At 40.9% G+C, this 25,756-nt stretch overlaps 1 protein-coding gene across 1 annotated transcript in view; it reads right to left on the minus strand.

Moving 5' to 3' along the window:
• LOC139695300 (ribosomal protein S6 kinase alpha-5-like) overlaps window positions 1–25,756 on the minus strand; it is a 205,513-nt gene that overhangs the window by 43,104 nt on the left and 136,653 nt on the right. The window contains exon 4 of the mRNA XM_071593997.1: window positions 3,463–3,578. Coding sequence (XP_071450098.1) covers window positions 3,463–3,578 — 116 coding nt within the window. The remainder of the gene's footprint in view (window positions 1–3,462; window positions 3,579–25,756) is intronic.

Below are 25,756 nucleotides of genomic sequence, written 5' to 3' on the forward strand. Positions count from 1 at the left end.
GACCGCGGGGAGAAAGCAGTTGAGTTCTGCAGGAGACAGGGGTTAGTTATCACCAACACTTGGTTCAGACACCACAAAAGACGCAGGTATACATGGAAAATGCCAGGTGACTCGGGAAGATATCAGCTAGATTATATCCTGGTTAGACACAGGTTTAGGAACAGTGTGATAAATTCCCACAGCTTCCCGGGAGCGGATGCGGACTCAGACCACAATTTAGTTGTTATGAAATGTAGCGTACGTTTTAAAAAGATAAGGCAGGGGCGGCGAGTTAGAAAATGGAATGTAGAAGCATTAAATGGGTTGAAAAGAAAGGAATACAAACAGGCGGTAGAGAAAATCATGGAGGACGGTAAAGAGCTAAGTACTATTGAAGAAAAATGGGAATGTATCAAAAAAGGGTTGTCTAAAGCGGCAAAAGACACTATTGGAACCGTTAACGCTAAAAGGACTCGTAAACCATGGATCACGGATGAGATGATTACAAAAATGGATGAGCGGCGAAAATGGAAGAATATAAATACAGAATTAGGCAAAATGAAGTACAAAGAATTGAACAATAAATTGAGGCGGGCAACAAATAAAGCAAAGGAAGCATGGTGGAAGACGCAGTGCGAGAATATGGAAAGTCTGCAGAGGAAGGGGGAAATCGGTGCGCTTTACAGCATAGTTAAATCTTTATCGGGAAGTAAGAAAGGGAGATCAACGATAGCAGTTAGAGATAAGGCCGGTAAGGTAATAGTTGACGCAGGAAAGATCCAAGAGAGATGGAAGGAATATGTAGAAGACCTGTATAGTAAAGAGCTTAGACCAACAAAGTTAGACATTGAAAAGGAACATGACGTAGAGGAAGATAGCTTAGGTCCAGGCATACTAGACAATGAGATAGAAAGGGCATTAAGGGAGATGAAACTAAATAAGGCCGTGGGGGTAGATAACATTCCCGTGGAACTTTTGAAATGCTTGGGAAAATGTGGGAGGAAGAGGCTATATGGGCTGATCCGTAGTATTTATGAGGAGGGAATCTGGCCGGAAGACTTTGTGAGATCAGTTTTAGTTCCTATTCCGAAAAAGGTAAAGGCCACGTCATGTGAGGACTATAGGACAATTAGTTTGATATCCCACGCAGCTAAGGTTGTTCTCAGGATCATAAACAAAAGGATAGAGAGTAGGGCAAATGATTACTTAGGGGATGATCAGTTTGGGTTTAGGAAGGGGAGAGGTACGCGTGATGCCATTGCAGTAATGAGATTATTAATCGAGAGGAATATAGAACACAACCAGGAGGTATTTGCCTGTTTCGTAGATTTCGAAAAAGCGTTTGATAGAGTAAATTGGGAAAAACTAATGAGTATATTGCAGAAAATAGGAATAGATTGGAGGGAAAGGAGGCTAATCCGCAACCTGTACATGTCTCAGACTGCTCAGGTGAGGGTGGGAAACGGGGAGTCAGGATGGGCAGTGTTAGGACGGGGTGTAAGGCAGGGTTGCCCATTATCACCGTTGCTGTTCAACCTGTACGCAGAAGAAATGATCAAAGAGGCATGGGAAGAACTCGAGGTAGGAATGAAAGTGGGCGGGGAATTCGTAAAATCAGTTAGGTTTGCTGATGACCAAGCTTTAGTTTGTCAGTCAGCCAAGGGGCTGCAAGCATTGCTTAGTGAATTGGAAATTCAGTGCGACAGGTATGGGATGAGAATCAATATTAATAAAACAAAGGTTATGCGATTTTCTAGGAAGAAAAAGGCCAAGCTTAACATTAAAATAGGAGGGCAAAAGCTAGAGCAGGTAGAACAGTTTACGTATCTCGGTAGTGTTTTGGACCAACACGGTCAAAGTAGTAGGGACGTAAGGAGAAGAATTGCGCTAGGCAAAGAGGCTTTCACGAGGAGGAGGGAGTTGATCACAGGGACTTTGAGTAAGGATGTTAAGAAAAGACTCGTAAAAACTTTGATATGGAGCGTAGCTATGTACGGAGCGGAAACGTGGTCATTGAAGCAGGAGGATAGACGTAGATTTCGGAGGCTTTTGAATTGTGGGTGTGGAGAAGAATGGAGAAGGTGAAATGGACAGAGAAGAAAACAAATGAGGAAGTACTTGGTATGGTGGGCGAAGAGAGGGGTTTGTTGGGAGCAATCCTATGGAGGCAGGAAAAGTGGATGAAGGGGGTGTTGACCGGCAGTGGGATGTTGAAGACTGTGATAGAGGGTAGAATGTTGGGCAAAAGAGGAAAGGGAAGGAACAGGATAGGGTTGTTGGACGGGATGAAGGGAGGAAGGAAGTACTCAGAGATGAAGAGGGACCTGATATAGAGTAGGATGATTGATTTTGTGTTTTGTTAGGAGTAATAAAATATTTGTTTGGTAGTTGTGTCAGTCCAAAAACCTACCTTAACCGGTAGATTACTTAAAAAAAAAATATATATTAGTACCTACTTTACCGAATTGAAATCTTGATTGAAAAAAACCAAGGACACGACTCTCGAAAAAACAAATGACGCCAAATAGATCAATTTAATTCCTTTAAGACGAAAAAACCGTAATTATTAATAGACAAAATGCACTAAAAGGTACATGAATGTAGCACAACGGGTTAAGAAAAGACCTTGTTGGAGTTCAATCAGTGAGGTAAGAAAAGAATTCACTTATTGTTGAGTAAAAAGTTGTTTTAAATGTAACCCTTTATGCATTATCATTTATTCGGATTCGCATCATGAAAACATAAAAAATACAAAAACATATTTTGTCCAGAAGTTTGACGCGATCCCTACAATCTGTGCCCAAGGGCGGATTAATTGACTGTCACATTGACTGAAGAGCTCCCCGCACAGGGCGGGAGGAACGGCGATGTCTACAGCATGGCTGGGACTAAATCATGTGGCCAAAATGACACAGGGGCGATAAGCCCTTGAGAGCTTTGAGGAAGGCACGCCAAAAGGAATTCTGGTGATTAAAATTTCCCCAAGGACGTGAGACGCCGACCGAGACCTCAGCCGCGTCAGGGAGAAATATGCAACAACTTTTTAGGGCACTTCTTGGGCTTCCGTCGAACGCCCCCCGACCAGAATGCCGCGCAGGGGAGATCTTCCATCTCAACTTATAACTTGAACTCCTATAATGACTGGAGACTAGAAAAAACTGGCAGTCCAATGTGTTATTGTCAGATCTTCCAGGTGGAGAAGCAAAAGAAACATATTAAACCCACTTACTTTCAAGAATCTACAATCAATCAAAACTCTGATTTCCCTACACCTGAGTAAACGACTGAATTAGTATGACTCTACCACGGCTTTCTGTCCATGTTGATTAGCCAATGGATTCCAATATTTATTTTGGCAGTGATACTCACCCAAGCATGGAGGACAGTACAAGTTAAGGGTGACATTGTAGGAGAAGCCAAAACAGTTACCAATAGATTCTGTAGTAGTCAGACCCATAAAATAGTAAACTAATTGTTATTTACCTTATGCAGGTGTTCCAGGGCTAATATGATTTCTCCGATGTAAATTCTCACTTCGTCCTCCGTGAAATGCTCTCTTTGATATAAGTGAGTAAACAGCTCGCCACCACTGACGTAATCTGGAAGGAATAACAAGGCAATGAGTAATAAGCAGAGAAGAAAAGAACAAAATGCAAAAGTCATTGGCTAATTGCAACATTAAGGAATAAATCAAAATCAAGGAGAAAAGACAAGAAGTAAATCATATGTCAACGTAAATACAAGTTTGACATTATAAGCAGAAATCTATTGTTTAGTTACATAAAAATAATCCTGCAACCATTTAGATTCAGATGAAGCCTGACGGTAAGGAATGAATTAGAACCGAAGGGTTATAAGGAAAGTAGCAATTAATTCAAACAAAAAATAAAGCAAGAAGGAAATAAGTGCGAATCAGTTTTTCCAGGTAGACAAAAATAATCCCCAGACCTTCGCGACCTTTTACGCGAGAAACTGTTAGAGAAACTATGAAAAAAACATTACCCACAGAGCTAATCTCGGGGAAAACCTCCGAAACGACCGTGGATCGGCGGCTTTTCTTTTTGTTTCCCTCCGCGCCCATAAACTTTGAAAAATTTACTGAGCTAAAATATAAGTCCGAAAAATTCAGACACGATTAGTTCACTCAGCCAGTGTTGCAAGGCTTGAAATGGTGGAAAAAGTTCCATTACGGTGGCCGCTGTTTTCATTTTCAGGAAAATATGACAAGAGTAGCGGCCGTGCAGATGATAGGTACGCTGAAAAGCATCAAAAACACGAGTGACGCCTCGAGCCCACACGGGGAAGCAAACGGCTTGAAAAGAAACGCCAACAAAACCGCAAATCGCTATGAGCATGAGACAATCGGGAGAGCGAGGTAACAACGGCTATCTTTAGACGAGGAGAGGGTCCCGCCTCCAAGGCCTCCTGAACTACTATGCAAGGGACCCCCCGAAATTTGGAAAGCAACGGAATGAGAAACTGTAGGATCGGGTTCTGACTCTTTTCAGAACCTAAGTATTCAGAAAAGAGAGAAAAAACAGCCGTCTTCATTTCGTACTCCACACCCTAGTCTCGCGAAAATTATTCAAGAACAGTGACGTTCTGCGTGATTACTTTTATGATTGGGCGAATTGAAAAGGTGAAAAATGGCTAAGACCATGAGCCACGACACTGAAAGATAAAATGTCTTTACTTAGATGACTGCGTGCCGCTTAAGGAAATTCAAGTTCTTGAACTAAACAAGAGACCTTCCCAAATTAGGGTGAGTGTTGCTTTTTCCATGGGGATGTCATCAACGATGTTCACGCAAAATAGATGTCATTCTTGCTTTAAAAATGTCAAGCAGAAATTTTATCATTATGAAGAAAGAATTTCAATTGCCATCAAATCCCGCTCCATTGAATCCATACGAAGCTTTTCATGACATTACTATACCAGTTTCAAAGCCTTAGAAATATGTAATTATTCCCCGATAACTTAAATAAATTCTACCAGCGATGGAAGGAAAATCAGTCCATCCAAATTTAAGACATAATTTATAAAAATGAAGTATTAATTTATTTTCTTAACAATAGAGACACCAACAATTTCGCATTTTTGCACCAATAATAATAACAGAGTTTATGGACTTTATTTACAAACATGTAACTTTTATCATTAAAAATAATAAAAAAACATCTTTCAAGTCACGAAGACTGTTTCAACAAGGTAGGTCGAACATATTTTTCTTAGAGCGCGTTTACTCATGTGAGATCCAGGATTACCGCGGCCACTATCTCGGTCTCCGGCCGCCTCAACGTTCAGAGAACTCGTCGTATCAATGACAATCTCGATACTCATTGATATAAGTCGCCCACGATAGAATGACAACGTAATTACAGACAGGTAGATTCGGTATGAAAGGTCATTTGTCCGATTACTGCCCTTCATTATCCGGATTTCCCTACAAACATTCAAGCTGGTACTCTCCCGTGATTTACACTTTACCGCGTAAGGGAATACCTTTCACGAAATTTCACGTGCGTCGCTCACGGTAAATTACATACGATTATAACTGCGGATGTAATATGAATTTTCGGTCATTAAACTGAAACAAGTGTTTCACGTAGAGGGTATTAAATAAACCAATGATGCTCCAGTTATGCTTGACATTTAATACAGAATCATGACAGCCATCATCGCTTCACAATGTCTTCTGTCAAGTGGAAAGTCACCGCCACTGAATGAGGCGTGTATAAGTGACATTACCTTCACTCGTGATTCAATTTTGTGCCGGTCCACTCGCCCGTAAAACCGCTTCCCGGCCATTAGTGCAAGGCGATGGAGGTCGGACGGAAAGCAAAACGACTTATTTTATGGATATCCTACCGATTATAGAGGTATACGTATGCTCATGACAATTCGTTAAAATACAGTATGAAATCGAAGACTTGTCAAGCATTCTGCCAGGCATACTTAATTACGTATTTCAGCTGAATCATTTCATCCCTCGGACGCACAATTTTTGCATCATAGATATCCCGTTTCAAATGTCAGCACTATTTCCTCTACCTTACCAAGATATATATTATTATATATAGGTAATCTACCGGTTAAGATACAGGTTTGGGATGGACACATCTACTAAATAGATATCTCCTAACAAAACGCAATACAGCATCCTGCTTTATAACAAGTCCCTCTTTATCTCCGTGTACTTGCTCCCTTCCTTCATCCCGTCCAACACCCCTATCCTATTCCTGCCCTTTCGTCTGCCTTACATTCTCCCTTCTATCACAGCCTTCAACATCCCACTGCCGATCGGTATGCTTTTCCTCCATTTTTCCTGCCTCCTTATGATTTCTCCCAACAACCCCCTCTCCTCCCCACCATACATAGCACTTCCTCATTTGTTTTCCTTTCAGTCCATTTCACCTTCTCCATCCTTCTCCACACCCACGTTTCAAAAGCCTCTAATCTTCGTCTATCCTCCTGCTTCAGGGATCATGTTTCCGCGCCGTACATTACTACGCTCAGTATCAGAGTTATGACGAGACTTTTTTTAACATCTTTCCTCTAAGTCCCAGCCATCAACTTCCGCCCCATACATATACATACATATATATATATATATATATATATATATATATATATATATATATATATATATATATATATATATATATATATGTATATATATATATATATATATATATACACACACATTTATTTATTTATTATACTATTTCTTTGAGACGTTAATATGTGCTATGTGCAATGCATTCTTCCAAATCTATGACAAAAACTAGAAATGGTAGAAGAGACTCAAATCACAATCTCATTCGAGAAATAAAGACCATTATCTCTCGTATTTGACTTTCTCTTTTCTATCGCAATCTTCAACATCCCCCAACTTCTCAATATAGCCTTCATCTAATTTTTGTCCGATTCCAATTTTATTCACCACCTTCCTCTCTCCCTCGGTCATAACCTAGAACTTATCATCTGTAATAACAGCCTCACACTTAATCGACTGTTTTTCTTTCCGCCCAGCTTACTTTCTCTGCCTCACTCCATACCCTTGGTTCTAAATCCTCACATCCACTACCACTCTTTTCGACGTTTAGATATTTATACGTCGTTTCTTTACACGACGTCAATAAATAAGCACGGAACAAACAATGTATACATATATATATATATATACATATATATATATATATATATATATATATATATATATATATATATTTGTTTTTTACACACACAATGCCATTAAATCATAAAAGTGTATATTATAGGCCGTCTCGAGGAGAATCGTATGGTTATTGCCGACAGAAATAACGCGAGGGATACGAAAATAAGCACATTCATCGAAAAAACAAAGCATTTATATACTCGCATTACGCAATGTTGATAAACTGCTTGCCTAATATGCCAGATTTGACTCACTTAGTGAAAGTTCCAAATTCTAATTGAGAACGGCTATGTCTGTTCTTCACATCTTAAACCAAATATCTGGTTTTCAATGTTCTCCTCTTCACAGATTCTCCTTTTCCTAAATCAATTAGGTCCCCATTAATTTCTTAATAACTTGCTGAGTTTATTTTCGTCCAAAATAACGTGTAGACACTAATACGTGAAGCATTCCCCCTGTTCAACTTCACTATGCCCCCATACTTTAATTTTGAACCTAGATCTTCTTCTTTCACGACAATCTAATTATTTCCACATTATAATGATTTATCTTCAAACCTTAACTCTGACACCAGACATGCAAGCGCTCAAAAAATACTGCAATCTCTTGGGTGATTGGATAAATATAGCTTTATCATCGGAAAATCTTACTTTAACAGCTCCCCGCATACCCTTTATTTCAATCGTTCGGCAGGCGTTCTTACTCCCCTCTTATCATTACCTCAACGAGTGACTTTCAAATACTGGCGAGTACAGACTGTTCAGCCAAACCTCCGCAATCATCCGCTAGCTTTATTTGTTTAGGATTTAATTTCGAATCACGATTTAAAAGTCTAAATCTCCAATTAACTTATATGGTCTTCAATGCCTTCAGTAATTCTGTCTCCTCTACTGCTGTTCAAGGAAAGACATTTTTTTAACCGCCAGGCAAACTAAAAAACTATTTTATTATGATTGACATTCATTTATATTGGTGGTCTCAAACAAAAGACTACCAGACACGAAAATATAAGAAATTAAATCTTTGAACCGGGGACACACGAAAAACGTAAGAGCCTGACAGGCTCGAACACAAAACTTCGAATGCTCTAATCATCCCAATAAGCACCTACGAATCGACGCTTAGAGAGGGGTTGCGGAACATAGTGGTACCAGCAACCCAACGACCCAATTTGGACGTAGACACCCAATTAAATCGCTCAAGTAACCACACTGTCTTCCCGCTAACCGTAAAGCACGCCGGGGGGATGGGGACGATGCAGGGAGAAGGTGGGGGGAGGCTGGAAATCATTCCACTGTAACCGTAGAAAGTGTGCCACGGGAATTCAGCGAGCCTGGAAGATAGGACTGCGGAGTCGACGTTGGGGCAGAGGAGACGATTGGGGAGAGGGGAAAGGGGTCGATGGAGGAGTGGGGAGAGTGAAAAGATGGGACGAAAGGTGTAACGGTTTGAATTTGAAATCGATATCAACGCCACCGACATTCAAAAAACCCACCTAGCTAGCCGAATCTCCTTCTGCCACAAAACCATTCGCCATCGGGGCTGAGTGCCGGAGCAGCATTGCATCGATTCTGACGTGCGATGTTTATAGCGATATCGTACTGAGATGATGAGCAGGTGGGAGCTGATGATGAAAATGTCTGGGAACTGGATGTGAATTAGATGTCTGATTTCATTTTTCACAACGGCCAATATATATTACAAAGCATAGGCCAGGGAACATTACAAACGTTACAAATCGGGGCCTAACAGAAATATCGTTAATATAAATATCGATCATAATTACCTCGATTATCGATTAATATCCATAGTTGATATAATTGATAATCCAAGTACTTGATAATCCAAGAATAAAGGAGTGACGTCTTGTCTTTATCTTTGTGTTCTTCGTGCAGCTGTTTTTCGAGCTTAGCATGGGAGGAAAGTGGATAGTCGATTTGCCGTAAAATTCTGTAAAATCACAAAACTATATCGAAAATGCAGGGTTGTGGATGCTGTGCGGGATGTGAAATGATAATGCTCGTCGATATGAAATTCGTCGTCTTGATACACGGAGATGCTGACATATCGCCACGTTTTCCATATTCAATTTTCACAGCACCCACAAAGAGATCCACTTCCACCACAAGCAGCATTCTAAGCATAAAACCCCTTGTACGAGTATGCGTCATATTCCTTCCCATTGCTTCACTCCAATCACAAAACCTTGGCCCGAAGATACATATGAGAGGTGGGACGGGTCGTATTCCCATCCGAGCGCCAAGTTGGCGAGGCTCATAATCACCGATAAATAGGTTGGAGAAAAGAAGAGGAAGCACTCTTGCTATTCATCCCTTTTCACTTCTAGGGGTAAACCTTACCTACGAAACTAAATGGTTACAAAACACATTTGCTGATGATAAAGACTCGATAAAGATTTTACGGCTAGGATGATTAACTCAGACGAAGGAATCCGATATTCGAAACAAATCAAGGCATTTTTCATGCATTACATACAGATGTGATAAGGACAATTTTAGTTGCAATTACTGCTCAACTGTTTCTTTCGGACGGGGTAACTTTTAAGCTTGGAACGACGACAACTACCCAACAAAAATACGTTCCCAAAATTCTATTTTTGAGGTGAACGGATTCACCCGGACGAACAAAACAGGAATCTAATCGGGCCAGTATGACCTTGCTTCCAGTGTCTAAGAGAGTATTCGTTGCCTTCACATCTCCATATTTATTTTATGCAATTAAATCACCTGCAAAGGAGCTTGAACTGGTAGTGCTAGGCTATAGCTTCACTCTGCATACAAATCCAACGCTTCTTTTAGATAAAGCAGGTCTCTGCGTATTTCAGATTGAGACTTTTCAAGGCGATATAAAGCGAGCGTCAAAAAGTTTTTGATTCATAGAGTTTTACACTTAAAACGGACTACTCTGCATTTTATGTCACACAGAGTATCCTATTTCCAGTATCGCTTATGCCATTCACATAGGGTTGAGTAACTTGACTAGCCATTTGTTCGGCTGCAGATATCTATTTTTCGCCTCCAATCGCCTCTTTTGAGTATGACATCGTACAAAACAATAACAATACAACCTCAAGATAGACTGCTCTGTAACATCATCACTCAAGATATTTTTCATATTGACGACCGACAAACGCATAAAGAATATCGCACAACCTAAATCTTCCCTCGTACATCATTTTCAAAGCGCACAGGTTTAAAAGCGATGTTTTTTATCCATTCGTATTGCAGGAGTATCAAACATTGCACTCGATGCATATAAAATATCGCACTGGCCTCAAAAAACAGCCGAAAAGTAGACTGGGATGAAGAACGCCAAACTACTTTCTATCCACATCTACATAATAACCTCCAAGCCTCCGTAAATGTGCGTGGTATGTGTCATATCCACACATGCACGCACAGAACATAATCACACAATCACGTGCCATGCATGAGACGAAGCTGCAGAAAATAATTCTGGCATGCAAATCAATTTGAAACCACCTATCGGATTCAAGAGGAATGCACAAGAACTACCACGATTTCTAGGAAAATCATTCATCCTGAGTTATAAGTTGATTATAAAATTTAGAATCGACTACTTTTGAAAACACTAAGGTCACGACTTCAGAAATATGTAGTTCAAAATGTTAGCTCGGGTAGCCCGTAGCAGCCATCCAACGAGAGGGCAAAATAAAAAAATGAAAAAATGTACGAAAATATAAGAGTACACAGACGTGGAAGTCTATGGGGAAACCCAAGAAATGATCTGAGCCCCTCTAATCACGTAGTTTTCACACAACTATGTAATAGCAATCAAGCCGAAGGTTCCTTCACTCCAATTAATCTTCGAGGGAAAAACAGCTAGAAAAATGGGAAATGTTATGGTACTTCGAATTGAAATGATCGCTGAAGGAACAAATTGACCGCAGCCTCAGTCAATCGGTTCGCTACCTACAGCGTCGACATGGTTCCACACAACGGTTTCATAACTGAGCTGATAAAAAAATTCGAAGAAAGGTTGCGAAGAATTACTGAAATTCTCTCTAGACCTTATGGAAGAATAGGAAATGGTATAATCTATGCGATTGAGTCACGACATTCCCAGGGCTTCAGTAACGTGATATGGAAACGACTCCGTGGAAAGTTTCTTCGCATTAAAGAAGGTATACGGGATGAAATAGAGGACAACGTCAGAATGGATGCACGGAGAATAGAATCATGCAATGACTTGATCAAGGAAAGTCCGCGAAAAAAACTATCTTCACTGGAGTATATAAGTTTAACTATCACGGAATTTAATCTATTTTGTACATGGTGCACAGAAGGCATAAACAGTCCTAAACGCGTACTTGTTATTAGATAACATAAATTCAGAGTATGTATAATGTATTACCTTACACCCATCAATTGATAAAACTTTGAATGTATGTCACTAGCCCTTGACCTCAGCATAATACAGGTACATAGCTCCATTTCATCTATTATGCCGGAGGTTTAACTCACGAACGTGAATAAACATTTAAGGCTTTAAAGACTGCATGCAGACGTTCAAAATGTGATTGCTTACTTACCTGGAAGGTAAAAGCTAAATTTAGTTTCTCCGGCACTTAACTTCACCGCAAGAAAGCTCAATTACAGTGAAAGGTAACAAGCAAGATTTCCTTCAAATAAAAACTACTTTCTCTACTTCACAGATCGCCACGCTGTCCTCTAATTAAGCTAACGATAAAATAGAAAAAAATACTTCACAACTGTGGCAATGAGCCATCAAAATAATTTCCCATTCCACCGCAAAAAATTCATAGATAATTTCTTTCTGAGCAATACTGGAAATACAAGTCTTCCAACCGGAAGACATGAAAATGATTTTCCGATATCCGACGGAGAAGGCAAACTAGAAATTCAGAGATATGAAGCGAGTCGCGTAATGATCGAGTTAGGGAAAGTGGTGATTGAATGTGCGATAAACACTCTTACACACAAATCAACCAAATCTGGACGCTTCTGAAAGAATAAAATTCACGTAAACGCGGAATAAGGGCCGAAACGAAGTGCTGTGAAGTTTTTATAAGATTACGAATTCCCGATTCGAAAATCAACTCGACTTAAGAAAACGAAGAACAAATTGGAAAATTGGAGAGGGAGATTAAGAAGCCAACAAACTTCGTAAGACAAGACGGCAAGGCATTATCCAAGGATTAATTTCAAAACTTTATATTATAGTAGGCATGCAGGTTTAGGCATTTGAGAGGACCAATCATTGTTTTATGGGTTGGTTAGTATTCCTCCCAATATGATAGCATTACATTATAAAACGTAACATTGCATAAAATAATGAAATAGCCCATTCCCAACACCCGCGCTGATCTACCATACGTCTTTAAAACTCGAAAGAAAATGGAACTAATAGTAATTATTAAAATTATCCATACAAATATATCGTAATTTTTAATTCTTTTAATCCCAACTATCAACTTGAAGGTCGGTTTGATTAGAAATTAAAAGGAATACTTTTTAGTAACGCTATAACGCATCTATTGATCTGCATGCATCACATAGAGAATTCTCCATTTAATTAATACGCGGCACAGACTATATCATCATCCTCTTCAGCCTCCACTAATTCATTTTGACGGCCATCCAGGGAAACATTTTCTCCGTCGTACACGACTAACTAATGCCCCATGCATGCTTGCCTAGTCAGTTTGCAACGCAATCAGCGAAGGTCATTATTAAAGGAACGCCGGATTACGAAAACCCTTCAGAATTTGTCACTCGTATCAGCACCACGTGAATGGAATGAGGGTTTTAGATTCCCTTCGCTCGAGTCATTAGCTGTAGCCATAATTCCGCGGAAAATTATACGATGCCAAGACGACTAATATTCCTGCAAAAAAAGGGAGCAATCTCACTTCCTGTACGCACGCAGTTAACGCTATGATATTTCGCCCACGGAGGGCCATCATTTACCATCGCTTCAAATGCTTGATCTCGTAAACCCGGCCATTCTGCTATTCCACCGTGCACAAACAACTGCTTCCATGTAAAATTTACCGTGAATGGGTAGATGGCAGGATGTGCCTCAACATAAAGAGCACGAAAATCATCACCATGACGCGGATAGCATGCATGGCAGATAAACATGTGCTGTCGCTTAGTGTGTAAGTGTACGTATATTTATGTAAGCGCAGATATATACTTGTACCCGCGTATAAGTGAGCACTTATGCATAATAGACTGGTGACTTTTCATCCACCGTCAACCGCCCTTGCGACGACCTGCAGTGTATTTTTTGGTGTAGATAGCACACCTGATTACTCTAAACCGTCTTTTGTCATTAGCGTGTTATAAAGGAGGTAATTGAACATGAAAGTCAAGATAATAACTTTTACGTTGAATTCGATCATTAGCTTAAAATAATACTGATTTTTCCAACTTACACAGAACTGATATTTCTTAATCTACGATGTCAACAATGAAAAACAATGATAGTCCCTTTCCGACGCGCAAATATCAATCATTGTGGCTGTGGTGATAGACGGGACAAAAGCAGAAATTATGACACCCCACAGCTGATGGAAAGGTGGAGAGTAGCATAATGATTGATACCAGATTCGTAACACCACACAATCCTTACACACTTCCCATCGCCCTTTCGGCAGCGGATATGAACAAAGCTATCACATCATTGATAGAAACAAAATGACTGGAAAGCAATAGAGACTTGTATCAGCTAATTCTGAGGGCGTCAACCCTCAAGCCTCAGGGCCCGAAAGTGAATCCTGAAGATTGTAGAATTTTCGATCGCCAAGTCGGATGCAACTCTGGTCAACTGCATGACAACAAGGGCAGGTAGAGTTTCTCTCTACCAGCTCTCCTCTTCCTCTTTAGGGCACATGAAAGAGGGCAGGGAATATCATAAATTGAAGATGGATGCGAAAGAAGAAAATAAGTGTAGTAACATAGGGTTTTTCTATCATGATGCTCTACAAAAAAATTATTTTAAAATGTTTTTGCTTTGTTATTGAGAAAGTAATATACGGAAATGAAAACCATTGCAATTTTCCAAGGAGATTGAGATCCACCGACTTGGATTTCAACGTATTAACGTCACTATCAAGCTATATCCATACAAAATTCACTCAACGTAAGGCCTTAAATGCCTACAAAAAACTGGGTGTCGATGAAAAAAGAGCATCGTAGTAAGGAGTGAATTGAAGGCGAACAGGTAGGGGGGTGCATTTCTTGAAGGAAGGTCGGAGACTTGAGAGGGTGTAAGGCATTCTGCGAAAAATAGAGCAAAACTAGTTCCACCTAGGCTTGGAAACACCCGTAGATTAAAAATACCTTCCTTAGGATACCTGTTGCGGGCAATGCTCAACGCATCAAATTCACCGTGCAAATGAGACAAAATAACCTTAGAAAGGTACTCCAGAGACTAGATAACTTTTCCACGGAAAGCTCTCATGCAGCACGCTATCGATGCCATTTTTCTCACGATTTTCAAAATTGAAAAAAGATTCTATTGATAAGGTGATGATCAGGCCACGAGTTGCTGTTCAATTTTCCAAAATGGCAGGCGACCACGTTCCCTATCCCTCGACATATTACGAATTTGGTTGCACCCGAAGCTTTAAAGCCAATATTAATGGCACGCGTTCACCCGGCCTCCCTCGAAAGGACCTGAGCGGGAGGAATGGGCTGAAAAATCGCCTGGGAGGGTTGTCCCCACACCGAAGTGAAGGTAACCGTTTAGTTTATTACGTGGACCTTTTAAAACTCCTTTTACCACTCAACCCGAGAGATACCTTTCTAAAAAGCATTTCGCCAAGCAAAAGTGACTCCTAAACCCCTCCTTGAAAGAGAAGATACACACGGCAGCTGACTCGTAAACCGATCGATTTTTATCATCGAATCGAAAAACAAATCGATTCAGCAGGGAAGACGAATCGTGTCAACGCGTTTTATGCTGTCGCTAACAATGCGGGAGTGGTGGTAACGATGGATCCAGCTTAATTAATCAACTCAGTTTTTTGCTATTAAATAAATTTCAGAGAGCAATCGTGGCCTAAAATATGCGCGGGGAGTCTTTTGAGGGTTCTCCACCGGCTTTATTCTTTGTTAATTCTTCGTACAGATTCTTCTGGTCGATATTATCGTTTGATTTTTACTAAACCCCGATTCCGATATGGAGAGGGCATATAAAATCAATAATGATGTGATATTATATCTTCTACCAACACGTAAATCGATGCTGCCCTCGTTGAGCCTCGGAGGAGGAGTTCGCATATCGACGAGCCGTGAATACGACTTCGAATCGCACACAGCTGTTTCACTGTTGGGCGATGCCTTCCACTGATATCGCAAATGTCGACGTGCGTACTATTTCGTGGCGATCAACTCATCCCGCTCCGATACTCAAAAATCACACATCGAACCACTGATTGTCATAACAGCTATATTCAACAATCCACACCCGAATTCAAAGACGGACGGGAGTGAAAAATCTACCAACTCCCCATCCCCGGAAAGTATTGAGGGCCCTTATGCTTCCACCTCTACCCTATCAATGCTTCCTCCGCCCCTCCCTCCCGACGCCTGTTACCGCCAGGGGTGAGGGGTGGCAGGAGAAAGGGAACGGGAGCGGGGAGTGAAAGTGGTTCGCGATAGAAGCAAGGAAGGAAGGGGGAGTGGGGGTGGTGAGGTGGGGAGACGAGAGGGGGTGAAAGTGGCGGACGGAGGCAGAAAAGACTTTCACTTCCACGGTCGCTTGGACAGCTTCGCGAAGTCGCGATGGGACGGGAAAGAAGGGGTTTGGGGATATTGGGGGGGGGGGGGGGTAATTCACGCAAGTATCAGCTCCCCGTCCCATTTCAACTCTTCCCACCAGAACAACCAAACCTCCCACTTTTATCCCGAAAATATGCGTCCGAACTCCAGTTCCTCCACCACCTTCTCGCGACATTAATGCCTTCGAGCTTCCACAGTCTTCCCCCATCGCCATTCCAAAACCCTCTTACCGCCCCAACCACCCTACATTATCACCACCGAGACACCCCTGGGCTGACGGAATCGAATCATCCCCTTGTCGGCGTGTCCAGGGGAGCTTGAAATCTAAGTAAGCACGGGGAGTTTGCTTCATGTCCGAATTCACGAAATCACATCCCAGGAATCATTTCTTTCATGCAGAGGGAAGAATAATCCACTTTTCCCAGACAAAAATTTCCCTGACGCTGACCTTCCGTGGCGTAAATCTGGAATTCCGCTGCTCTAATTAGAACGTGGACAACTATCTCCAGCACCACCACACTCTCACCAAGAATGACCAAGAGTCGTCAAATATCCTCCTCCTCCCAAATTCGAGGGGTGTATGGATGGAACAAACGCTTGTAGAGTCCCTCAAAACTACACCTAATAATTTGGGTATATTAAAGAAAATCAACTGTATCATTTTGATTATGAAAAATGAAGAGCATAATTTGTTTTCGTAATTCTTAAAGCCCAGACCAACTTTGGTGCCACCTTATATTCCATCATTCATTCGCCTATCTTGATTTTAGGAAGTTTTTAAGAGATCTATTCTCTTTTAACTGTCACTCGACCTTGAAAATGGGAATTATTTCTATCAATTCGAGGTAAACAATTCGTACCCCGGCGTTTAATGAATCAAGCGCGGCAACCGTTGACCATGGATTCAAGTTTCGGCTGGTTGGACTTCAAGAAAGGCCAATCCTAAACTTAATACGACGGAGGTAATTCAGGCCGGACATGTTTCAGCGCATTTCCTGTCTCCGCGTGGAGGAAAGTAGGCAATAAGTGGGGACAGGGGTAGCTCGCGCTTCACATACCTACCCACAAGAAAATAATTATGAATTCAATGGCTATTGCCATGAACCCCAAGCCAAGGTCATTCGCTGGACATGCAAAACGCCTGCACCACCATTATCATGCAAATGCATGACATTTTGTATACCATTATCCGAAGGGTTCCTTCACCAAAGGAGGAAAATGCTCCCTCCAGGGGGAAAAAATACTTTTCAATATCACCGCATTCCGTAGCAGTTGGGTTAATCCCGATTTAAGAGAGGAGGAAGGGGCCAAAGACCGAATTTTTTGTTTTTGTTTTCGAAAAGTGTGGGCTCCAGCTCCTTGAGGCAATACGAATGTTAGATGTTCACCCGAGAGATTATGCGCGGTGATGGCCAGTATTTTTTCATCGCTGACTCACTTCCGATTTGGGTGAAATTAGGTTGCATTCTCTCGGTCCCATTCACACAGCGGATTCAAGGCGGTGAAAAAAAAATAATTAGCCTCCACCCTCAGAAGCTGAGTAAATATAATAAACACCCTTTGAGTTGAAGCTCATTAATATAAAATAGATTTGGATTGCACACTGGTTACACTAATTCTAAGCACACAATCACCACTGGTACCGTGAAATCTAAGTATATGAGAGTTTATAAAACATCCGTGGTCGGATAAATAATTGCCAGTAGACTGTAGCACCGCTTCCATACTAGTACCTTTCTAATAATGTATTATATTTATCAAGTGAAACAGCTTAACTTGATACTAATTAGGGAAGCTTTACATTATTTATATTTGAATTCTCTGTTTTGGTAAACTTACGAATCAATGGAACAATAGTTTGCATTTATTCATACATTTACCCAATCACCACCTCATTGGGATGAAGCCTGGGTTAGCCATTGCTGACCCAGATGCCTTAATTCCTCAAATAAAATGACCATTTGGTTTCAATGGCAAATTAACAATGATGACTTGATTCCCATGAGGCACTAACCCAGTTGGATATGCGCAAACCAGGGGAGTATAGAGAAGAAAATATTTCATACAGACACTTTCGATCAAAAAACAATTATAGGAGCTAAATTAACGTTCATTGTAGTAAATTATGCCAACAGACGCGACATACTTCAAAATGCAAGTGCAACAACAATTGATTCTTCTGCGACCCATTTACTTTTTAATTAAACAGCTTTCTTTTTATGACAACGCAACGTTTGAATCTTGGCTTGCTCAAAGATCTTGGCTTGCTAAAAGGTTTGCCAATGGGCTTGATTTTCTCAAAACACTCATCATCTCTTGAGCAACGGCGATACGAGGTCCGCTTATTTTTTTATCGAGAGAATGAAATGCTTTCTAGCGCGGGAAAAAGTGTCAAGATTTTCTCAGAGATGACTAAAGAAAGCGTTTCAACATTCGCAGGCTTCACGGAGCGACAAGGCATAAAAATATTTTCTTATTCCTACGACCTAGAAAGAATACGCGATAATTACAATTTTCCTTCAGTCAAGCATGTTACTGTACGTTAGTCGCATTGAAATGAAAATTAAAAAGATATCATCACTTGCTACATTTTTTAAGCATCAAAACTATGAAATAGGCATTAAATATATGTAATTTATTCTGCCCCGCCAGAGGAAACGAGTAAATTAAAAGTACACGTAACTTGTAAGTACTACGATTAAACGTAAACTAATTTATCATCAGTAACAACAGAATAATAACAGCCGCATTTCCTCTAATTCCATGCAACATAGTCGAATAGACAACCAGAGGCAGCAATTACTCGTTCATTAGGCTAGGTTCCCTTGTCTAGTGAACGAACATACTGCACATATGAAATAAAACAACTAAAGGACTAACCTTAGAAGTAGAAAATGTGAAAAGCGACAGCTAAGCACTAGTTTTCTAAAGTAAAGCCTGAATTTTTACATTTGAACCTCACACCTGCAGTAAACCGTATTAATCATTGACTTACAATCGTGAGTTTGACGTCAAAGGTTAATTGTTCTGCTGCGGAAACCCATAGGGATTATTTCCGTTCTATATTTTATCGCACATTCCAGGAATCCCCTCATTGCAAGGATTTTGAAACCGTGGCGACGAATATGTGTGAATTACACCGTGCTAAGCCCGCTCGGAATAAAGCGACCAATCCCGACCTGTATATGAGTGGTTTAAATAAAAAAAAGTTCCATCCCGAGTTTATCATTCATTCACGGGAGTAAGTGGGCGCCAACTCAAATTTCGCGTGAAGGCACCTTAGCAAAATTCACCACTCTAAGCAGCTGAGAAGGCATTAAAATCTACAGCACACCCTTTTGAGTGACGAGAGAGAATTCATGACAATTATTACATAATTAACCCCTCCGACGACGGCAATGGCCAAATGAGACACTTCAACGAAAAATCTGTCAAACGACTGTCAAGCCTTGCTTTAACTTTGCACTTAAGCAGATGTTGATGCATCAACTCGGGCGAAATAAAGACAAGAGGCGACTTGGTTTCAGGATACAAATAAAGGTTATGGGTTAGCTTCATCGATCACATTTGTGACATCAATATTTTTCGACTCCGTTGCACAGGACCCAGTGTGAGATATCCTTTACGAAAGAGTACTACGTAATCACGGAAATGAATTTCCGAAGACTTTTTTCTCAAATGGAATTACAAAGATGGGTCAACAATTAAAGAGTAACATCTCATGGGTGTTGAAAATATTGATTTTCTCTTCATCAAATTTTAAGCAATCAATCCTGTTTTATTTCAAGACAAGGAATCGAAAAACACCGTGAGAGATTCGATTCAGTTTTCAGGACCGAGACTAAAATATTCAAACGGAATGCGAAGATTTCATGTGGATAGTTCATTTATGGTGGGCGCTCACGGTAAAACTAGACGGTGGATGACATTTAACGAGCATTTCGAGCTTACCGCACTACCGAACAAAAAGGATCTGATTCGGCGTTGAAGGAATGACGATCTTGGCAGTCAACAATCTACTCTTAAAGAGTAAAAATTAGAAGTGGTGGGCAGTGCGTGTGGGGAAACAAGACCAGTCTCCGCCCCACCCCCAACTCCATCTCACTCTCTCTCCATTGATGAAGAGCACTTCGCGTAGGAAGATGATTCCTTTCGCAAAAGCGGCCTGGGATTCCACTGCATTAGGATTAATGAAGGAGTTCAACGATCCCACGGCGAAACGATGAGACGGGCATAGATGAATACTTTTCAAAGGAATAAAAAAAAACTCCCGCGTTTCCCGAATTAGCACTCTTATTCACTCTCCGTCTGAGAATTCAGATTTAACTTCATTTGCCGGAAAATCACATCACTGCCCCTTTGTTGCCCACGCGAGGGAAATGAATGAAGCACTAAAAATAAACACAGACATGATTCGCTCATTCCTATACTCTGAAGCGCCAATCAAAGCTCATATGTAAACTTGAAAGGTCATTAAATTAATATTTTAACAAAGATGATTGCCCACTGACCTCGGATACAAAACAGATGCATAATAATATAGATATGTTTAAATGATCTAGTGGGAGAATATCTTGAATAATACCCTCACGGGTCAGCATTTCGACAAGCAATCACTATCTAACTGTCTCGCTGCATAAATATGATAGGGCAATCTTTATCTGATGGCCGCCTTAAGCAAGATAACTTCCAAGGGAACTCTTTACTCATATTTACATACTAAGCTTAATCAACCCTGCTCGATAAACAATCTTGTTAAAAGAGCAATATTTCTGGAATTTTATATGCAATGTCCTTTAGTGTGCCTAGTCACTTTACCTACAATATTGACCATCTCTTTCATCCAAGAATTCCTCGGCTGAGTCGGCTACAAATCTGGGCTAGTAGTAAGTAAATGCAAGCTATTGCAAACACAATTACCTTTTGACAACTTGTATTTCACGATTCAAGGTTCCAAGTGACCTTGACGGAGCGTTGAGTTATCAAGTATGATGAATGTAGCCTTCACTGATGGGTCACATCGAGCCTTAAGACAAGTTTCTATGCGCGTGTATGCACTCTTCTGATACTTATTAAGACCGCTAATCTCCTTACCTATTAGTTTAAACTTGGCAACGTCGTACTGCATTCATTAACCACAAGGACCCTTTATTTACAGCCTTAAGTGAAATTTTTCGAGGAAAACCCAGGAAAGTACTGTTCCACTGACATGGAATGGTTGATTTATACTTCAATGCCCTCCACAATGAATGTGATTTATGAATTGCTCTTCCTTTAATACTAAACTAGCAGCGAAGCAAAAATAGAGCGTCACCATTTGGTAGATTTTAAGAATGTTACCCAGCCGACAATTGTTGGAAATACCTCGCATTGCTTGCGGGGACGATTTTTTTGTCTGTTCAGTGGTTTAAATGGTGTCTTAGCAGCAATACTTTTACAAGTATGCCGGATTTGATACTTGTTTATGAGACAGTTAAGACAGTCTTGGGTGGATTTCTACCTGTTAATCGAAACACTTGCATTGTTTACTGCTGACCGAGTCAATCAAGTTCACTTCTGATGGAAATAGACGCAACCAATTCTTATCAACCATTGCAGCGGACTGATATCAATAAAACGAACAAAAAAATGAATATAGGGTATTACCACACGAACGTTGGGGTAAGCTGTGTAAAGGAAGGAGGAGAATAAGTTTCTTAGGTATCATGGAATCAGGTTCAAGTTACGGAAAAATGAAGATGGAAATAATTTAAGTAACACAAAATAAATTCTCGCGATGCCTAGAGGACGATAGAACGGCGTTAGGAAACGTCCCGTTTGTAAATGATAACATTGAAAATAACCTACCTATAAGAGGCTGGAAAAAAAGATGGAATATCCCATTGAATTTTTCGCTTGTCTGATTGAAATCATTAAGACTTTCAGTCTTCGTGTCCATAATTCCAAATTGTCTCACCGAATCTAATTTATCCGCCAAACCATCATGCCTAACGATTGTCCAAAGGGTTAAACTTAGAAATCTTTCAGTTCTAGCTTCTTTATTAATTATTTTGCTTATCGACCAGAAGAAAAAAAATTCCGTCAGGCTTTCATCATTAGAAAGATATCAATGGAATGTTCTGGTTAGGGGAAGATTGCCGGTGGAAAAAAATCCCTCGCCTACCATGAGGGTTATCAGGAGCCGGTGCACCACGAACTTAAACTATTGGTCTGAGGCGAGACTCAAACTCGCGACCTCTTAGCGTGCAGGCTGTAGCGTTTCCTTCCACACCAAATCTCATCGTTCAGTTAACAGTTTGGAATGTGACACTGCTTCAAAGTGGAGCGGATGGCACTGATATTCTTCTACGCCTGCTATCGCAAAAACAGAAACGCAGAGTTATTCATTCACACGTGTTTTTGCGGAAGAAAGTAAGCTAGGAATAAGGTAGCAGAGAATGCACACGGGGGCGAGCAAGTAGATCCGACTCCCGCATGCGTGGATCCGCTCATGTCATCTACCTATGGTGCCCACGCCTTTGCAATAATAGTCCCCCTCCTCATGACTCTAACCCCTCAAAACTTTCGCAATGAGAGTCCACGCCCAATGTTGCCACGTAGTCCTCCGCGAACCCCCGTCCCCCTCATATCACTCCGCCCGTGGCGTCCCCGCTGCCGCCCCCGACAGAGGACCCTCTGATTCATTCCTCCGATGTTCCAGTGGTGACATTTTTCCCCATCCTCACATCCACCCACCCTGCCTCCCGCAACGGGGCAAGACCGTAACAATTTCCCCCTCCCTCGTCCTCAAGCAACCCCCACTCTCCCTTCCTCTCCCTCCCTTCCCTCCTCCCTCCCAAGGAGGACACCGAGAGGTCTAAATATATAACTGAGAGACATAAGTGGGAGGAGGAGGAAGACCTTTGGGGATTGTGCGCGCCTTGATCTTCCCGGGGTGGCCACGGGAGAGAGGAAGAGAGAATGTCTCGCGGCGGTCCCGGTTGACGCGCGCTGCAAGCGTTTGCTCCCGGGTTGTGGACCCGGATTTTAAACACCCCCGCGGCTGGACGATGGGAACATGCTGTGAGGAAGGGAGAGAGTGGTTGCTCTAGATCGACGAACGCCTTGGGACCCTCCGTTCTCCCGGACGTACCCATATCGCGAGTAAAAGATGACTAGAAGACATTCGTAGGTCCCTCTTGCGATGATACTAAAATATGTAGCTGCTACCACTCCCCCTTTTAATAAGTATTTACAAAGGGGAGGGAGTTTATGGCAGGAAATTTCAGAAAAAACATAAAGAAAAGATTAGTAAAAACTTCGATATGGAGTTTATTTTTTAAAGCACGGCAGCTTGGTTGTTGAAGCAAGAGGTTACGCGTAGATTGGAGGTTTTTGAGGATTGGAGGAGGAAAGGTAAAATGGAAAGAAGGCAAAAGCAAACGAGGAAGTGATAGGCCAGGTCGATGGTTATTGGAAGAAATACAAAAGGGGCATGAAAGATGGATGAAAGGCACTTTGATTGGCGATAGAATGTTATCCGAGGAGAGAATGTTAGGCAGACGATGCAGGGGTAGGAAGAGAACTGGCATGTTAGCCCGGAAGAATAAGTACGCGGAAATGAAGTTATAGTAGAGTATGGTCTCATGATGTGTTGTGTTAAGAGAGTAGTTTTCCACTGGTTAGTCAAATGTGTCCAACTACCTTAACCAGTATACAAATGTTATAAAAAATATCAGTCCCGTAATACTAAGGTAGGAGAGATCATGAAACTAAGGCTAGGGAGATCAACTGTAGGATGGGGAAGCTTCAAATGTTGTTCTTCCCACGACAGATAAGGCGTCAGGATAGCTTTGAACGATGGTGCTATGGAAAATATTATTGGATGCTACGTTGGCTAGTGTGCGTCCTTTACCTTTTGTAACCCTCATTTTATTTTTCTCTTTATTAGCAGCTTTTCGAAAAAATTTTAACTTTGATGCCTAAATGCATGTAAGGGGCGGTAAGTATTATTTCCATAATTTGAATAATTCAGCATATCTGTTGGTAACTAACGATTAAGCAACATTAAATTTTGATAGTAAATGCTAAGTGTCACCTCCTGCCAAACATGCTAATGTTGGCTTGCAGGGCTACCATGCGGGAGAATGTTCAGTCTATCGTATTCCGCTTCTGGTTAATTCAATATTTACGACGCACCATGGTAATAATCACTACGCCAATCGATTCAGTAAAGGAATTTCGCTAGAAACTTATTTTGCAGGCTGGACTAATGTAAGTGACTGAAGTCGAGTGAATTCCTGGTTTGATTCTCTTCCGAAGGCATCAAGTCCTGGAACTTGTTACAGCGGTAAATGCATATAATGTGAACCCACACGGCCTCTAATGACCAATTAAAGAGTATCAAATGCTTTCGAGTGATGCGATCAAGGTAAATATTTTGCTCTAGTTATAGGAAAAGGGTTTGGAACGGTTCCTGCGGAGCTAAATAGACTTTTCATGGGATACAATTCGACAATCTTTACCTATCCTAAATTTTTTTCGAATCTTCTTATCACCCTTCATGCAGAGCTGTATCTTCTCCTTTCAAATACCATTCCCTTTACACAATTTTCTAACATCATACGAGCACCTTAATCGTACCCATCACACCCTTCAATACAATCTCAATAACTTCTCGATTCGCCGAGTAATTCTTTGCATTCCCTCCACCGCCTTCCTCCCTTTCCCACCCTGTATATCATCACAGCTTTCCCTTCCCCTCCTACCTTATTGTGAAGGAAATTCATTAATCAATATTTAAAAGCAGTCATCTAGTTTTCTTATTTACGCCTGCAAGCGGTCGGAATTGAGAAGTGCCTCTACTTAACGTTTACCTCAAGAAATGTATAAAATAATATCGCCACGATACACCCCATCAAATTGGAGTTGATTTCCTCTTGAGTAAAAAGAAGCATCAATTTCTTTTCTACAACGAAGACGGCAGTGAATCTCTGGTAAATCCAAGAAGCGATAACGTCGGCGAAGAATTCTCTCTCTTCGGTTGTAATCTTATTCGAGAGGTCAGACGTAAGGCTGTTGATTGATTGGCATTTTTGGAACCTTTCAAATTTTTGATAAAACATAAGGATGAGTGGAAAACCGATTCCCGAATGAAAACTTATATACGTAGGCAACATAATTAAGCGAATGTATATTTTCCAAAATACGTTACGTAGACATCAACAGGACACATAATTTTATGATAATTTTTTGGTCATTACTCAAATTAAAAATCTTCATAAATAATATAATATTGACTTTTTTTTAAAAATAACGATTTAATGCTCAGTTTAAAATAAAAGCGCCAAATTTTCCGACTGCTCCCACAACAAATATTGACATATCACGTCACCAACCAAATCACGCCAACAACAATCACATTTTCATCGCTAAGCGAGTGGTTTATGGCATCTACGTATATCGTAATATCACACTCACTACTCGTTAATGATTAGCGTTCGGAAATTAAAAGGAGGGTATTTGAATCCTGTCAGTTGAATACCAAAAAGACCATGATCTTTAATCACCTGCCCTCCGAGTGATAAAACGTGATGTATGGAAAGGGTGGAGATGAAGTCAAATAATACTGTTATTGAGGGCTCTCAACGAACGGTAACCACGATGAAGGATTTCATTCTCCGTCGCAAGTTCGCGATAGCTTTACTGCAGCATTAATAAATGAAAGCGCACACCACTCACTCAAAGGCTCACGAGATATGACCTGAATAAACAGTCAGGAGGTTAGCGCTTTAAATATTAATCAATATCGACGAAAATCAAATTATTC

This window comes from Hetaerina americana, unplaced genomic scaffold (genome assembly GCF_022747635.1).
Source record: "Hetaerina americana unplaced genomic scaffold, ioHetAmer1.1.p SCAF_6, whole genome shotgun sequence".
NCBI classification, from domain to species: domain Eukaryota; kingdom Metazoa; phylum Arthropoda; class Insecta; order Odonata; family Calopterygidae; genus Hetaerina; species Hetaerina americana.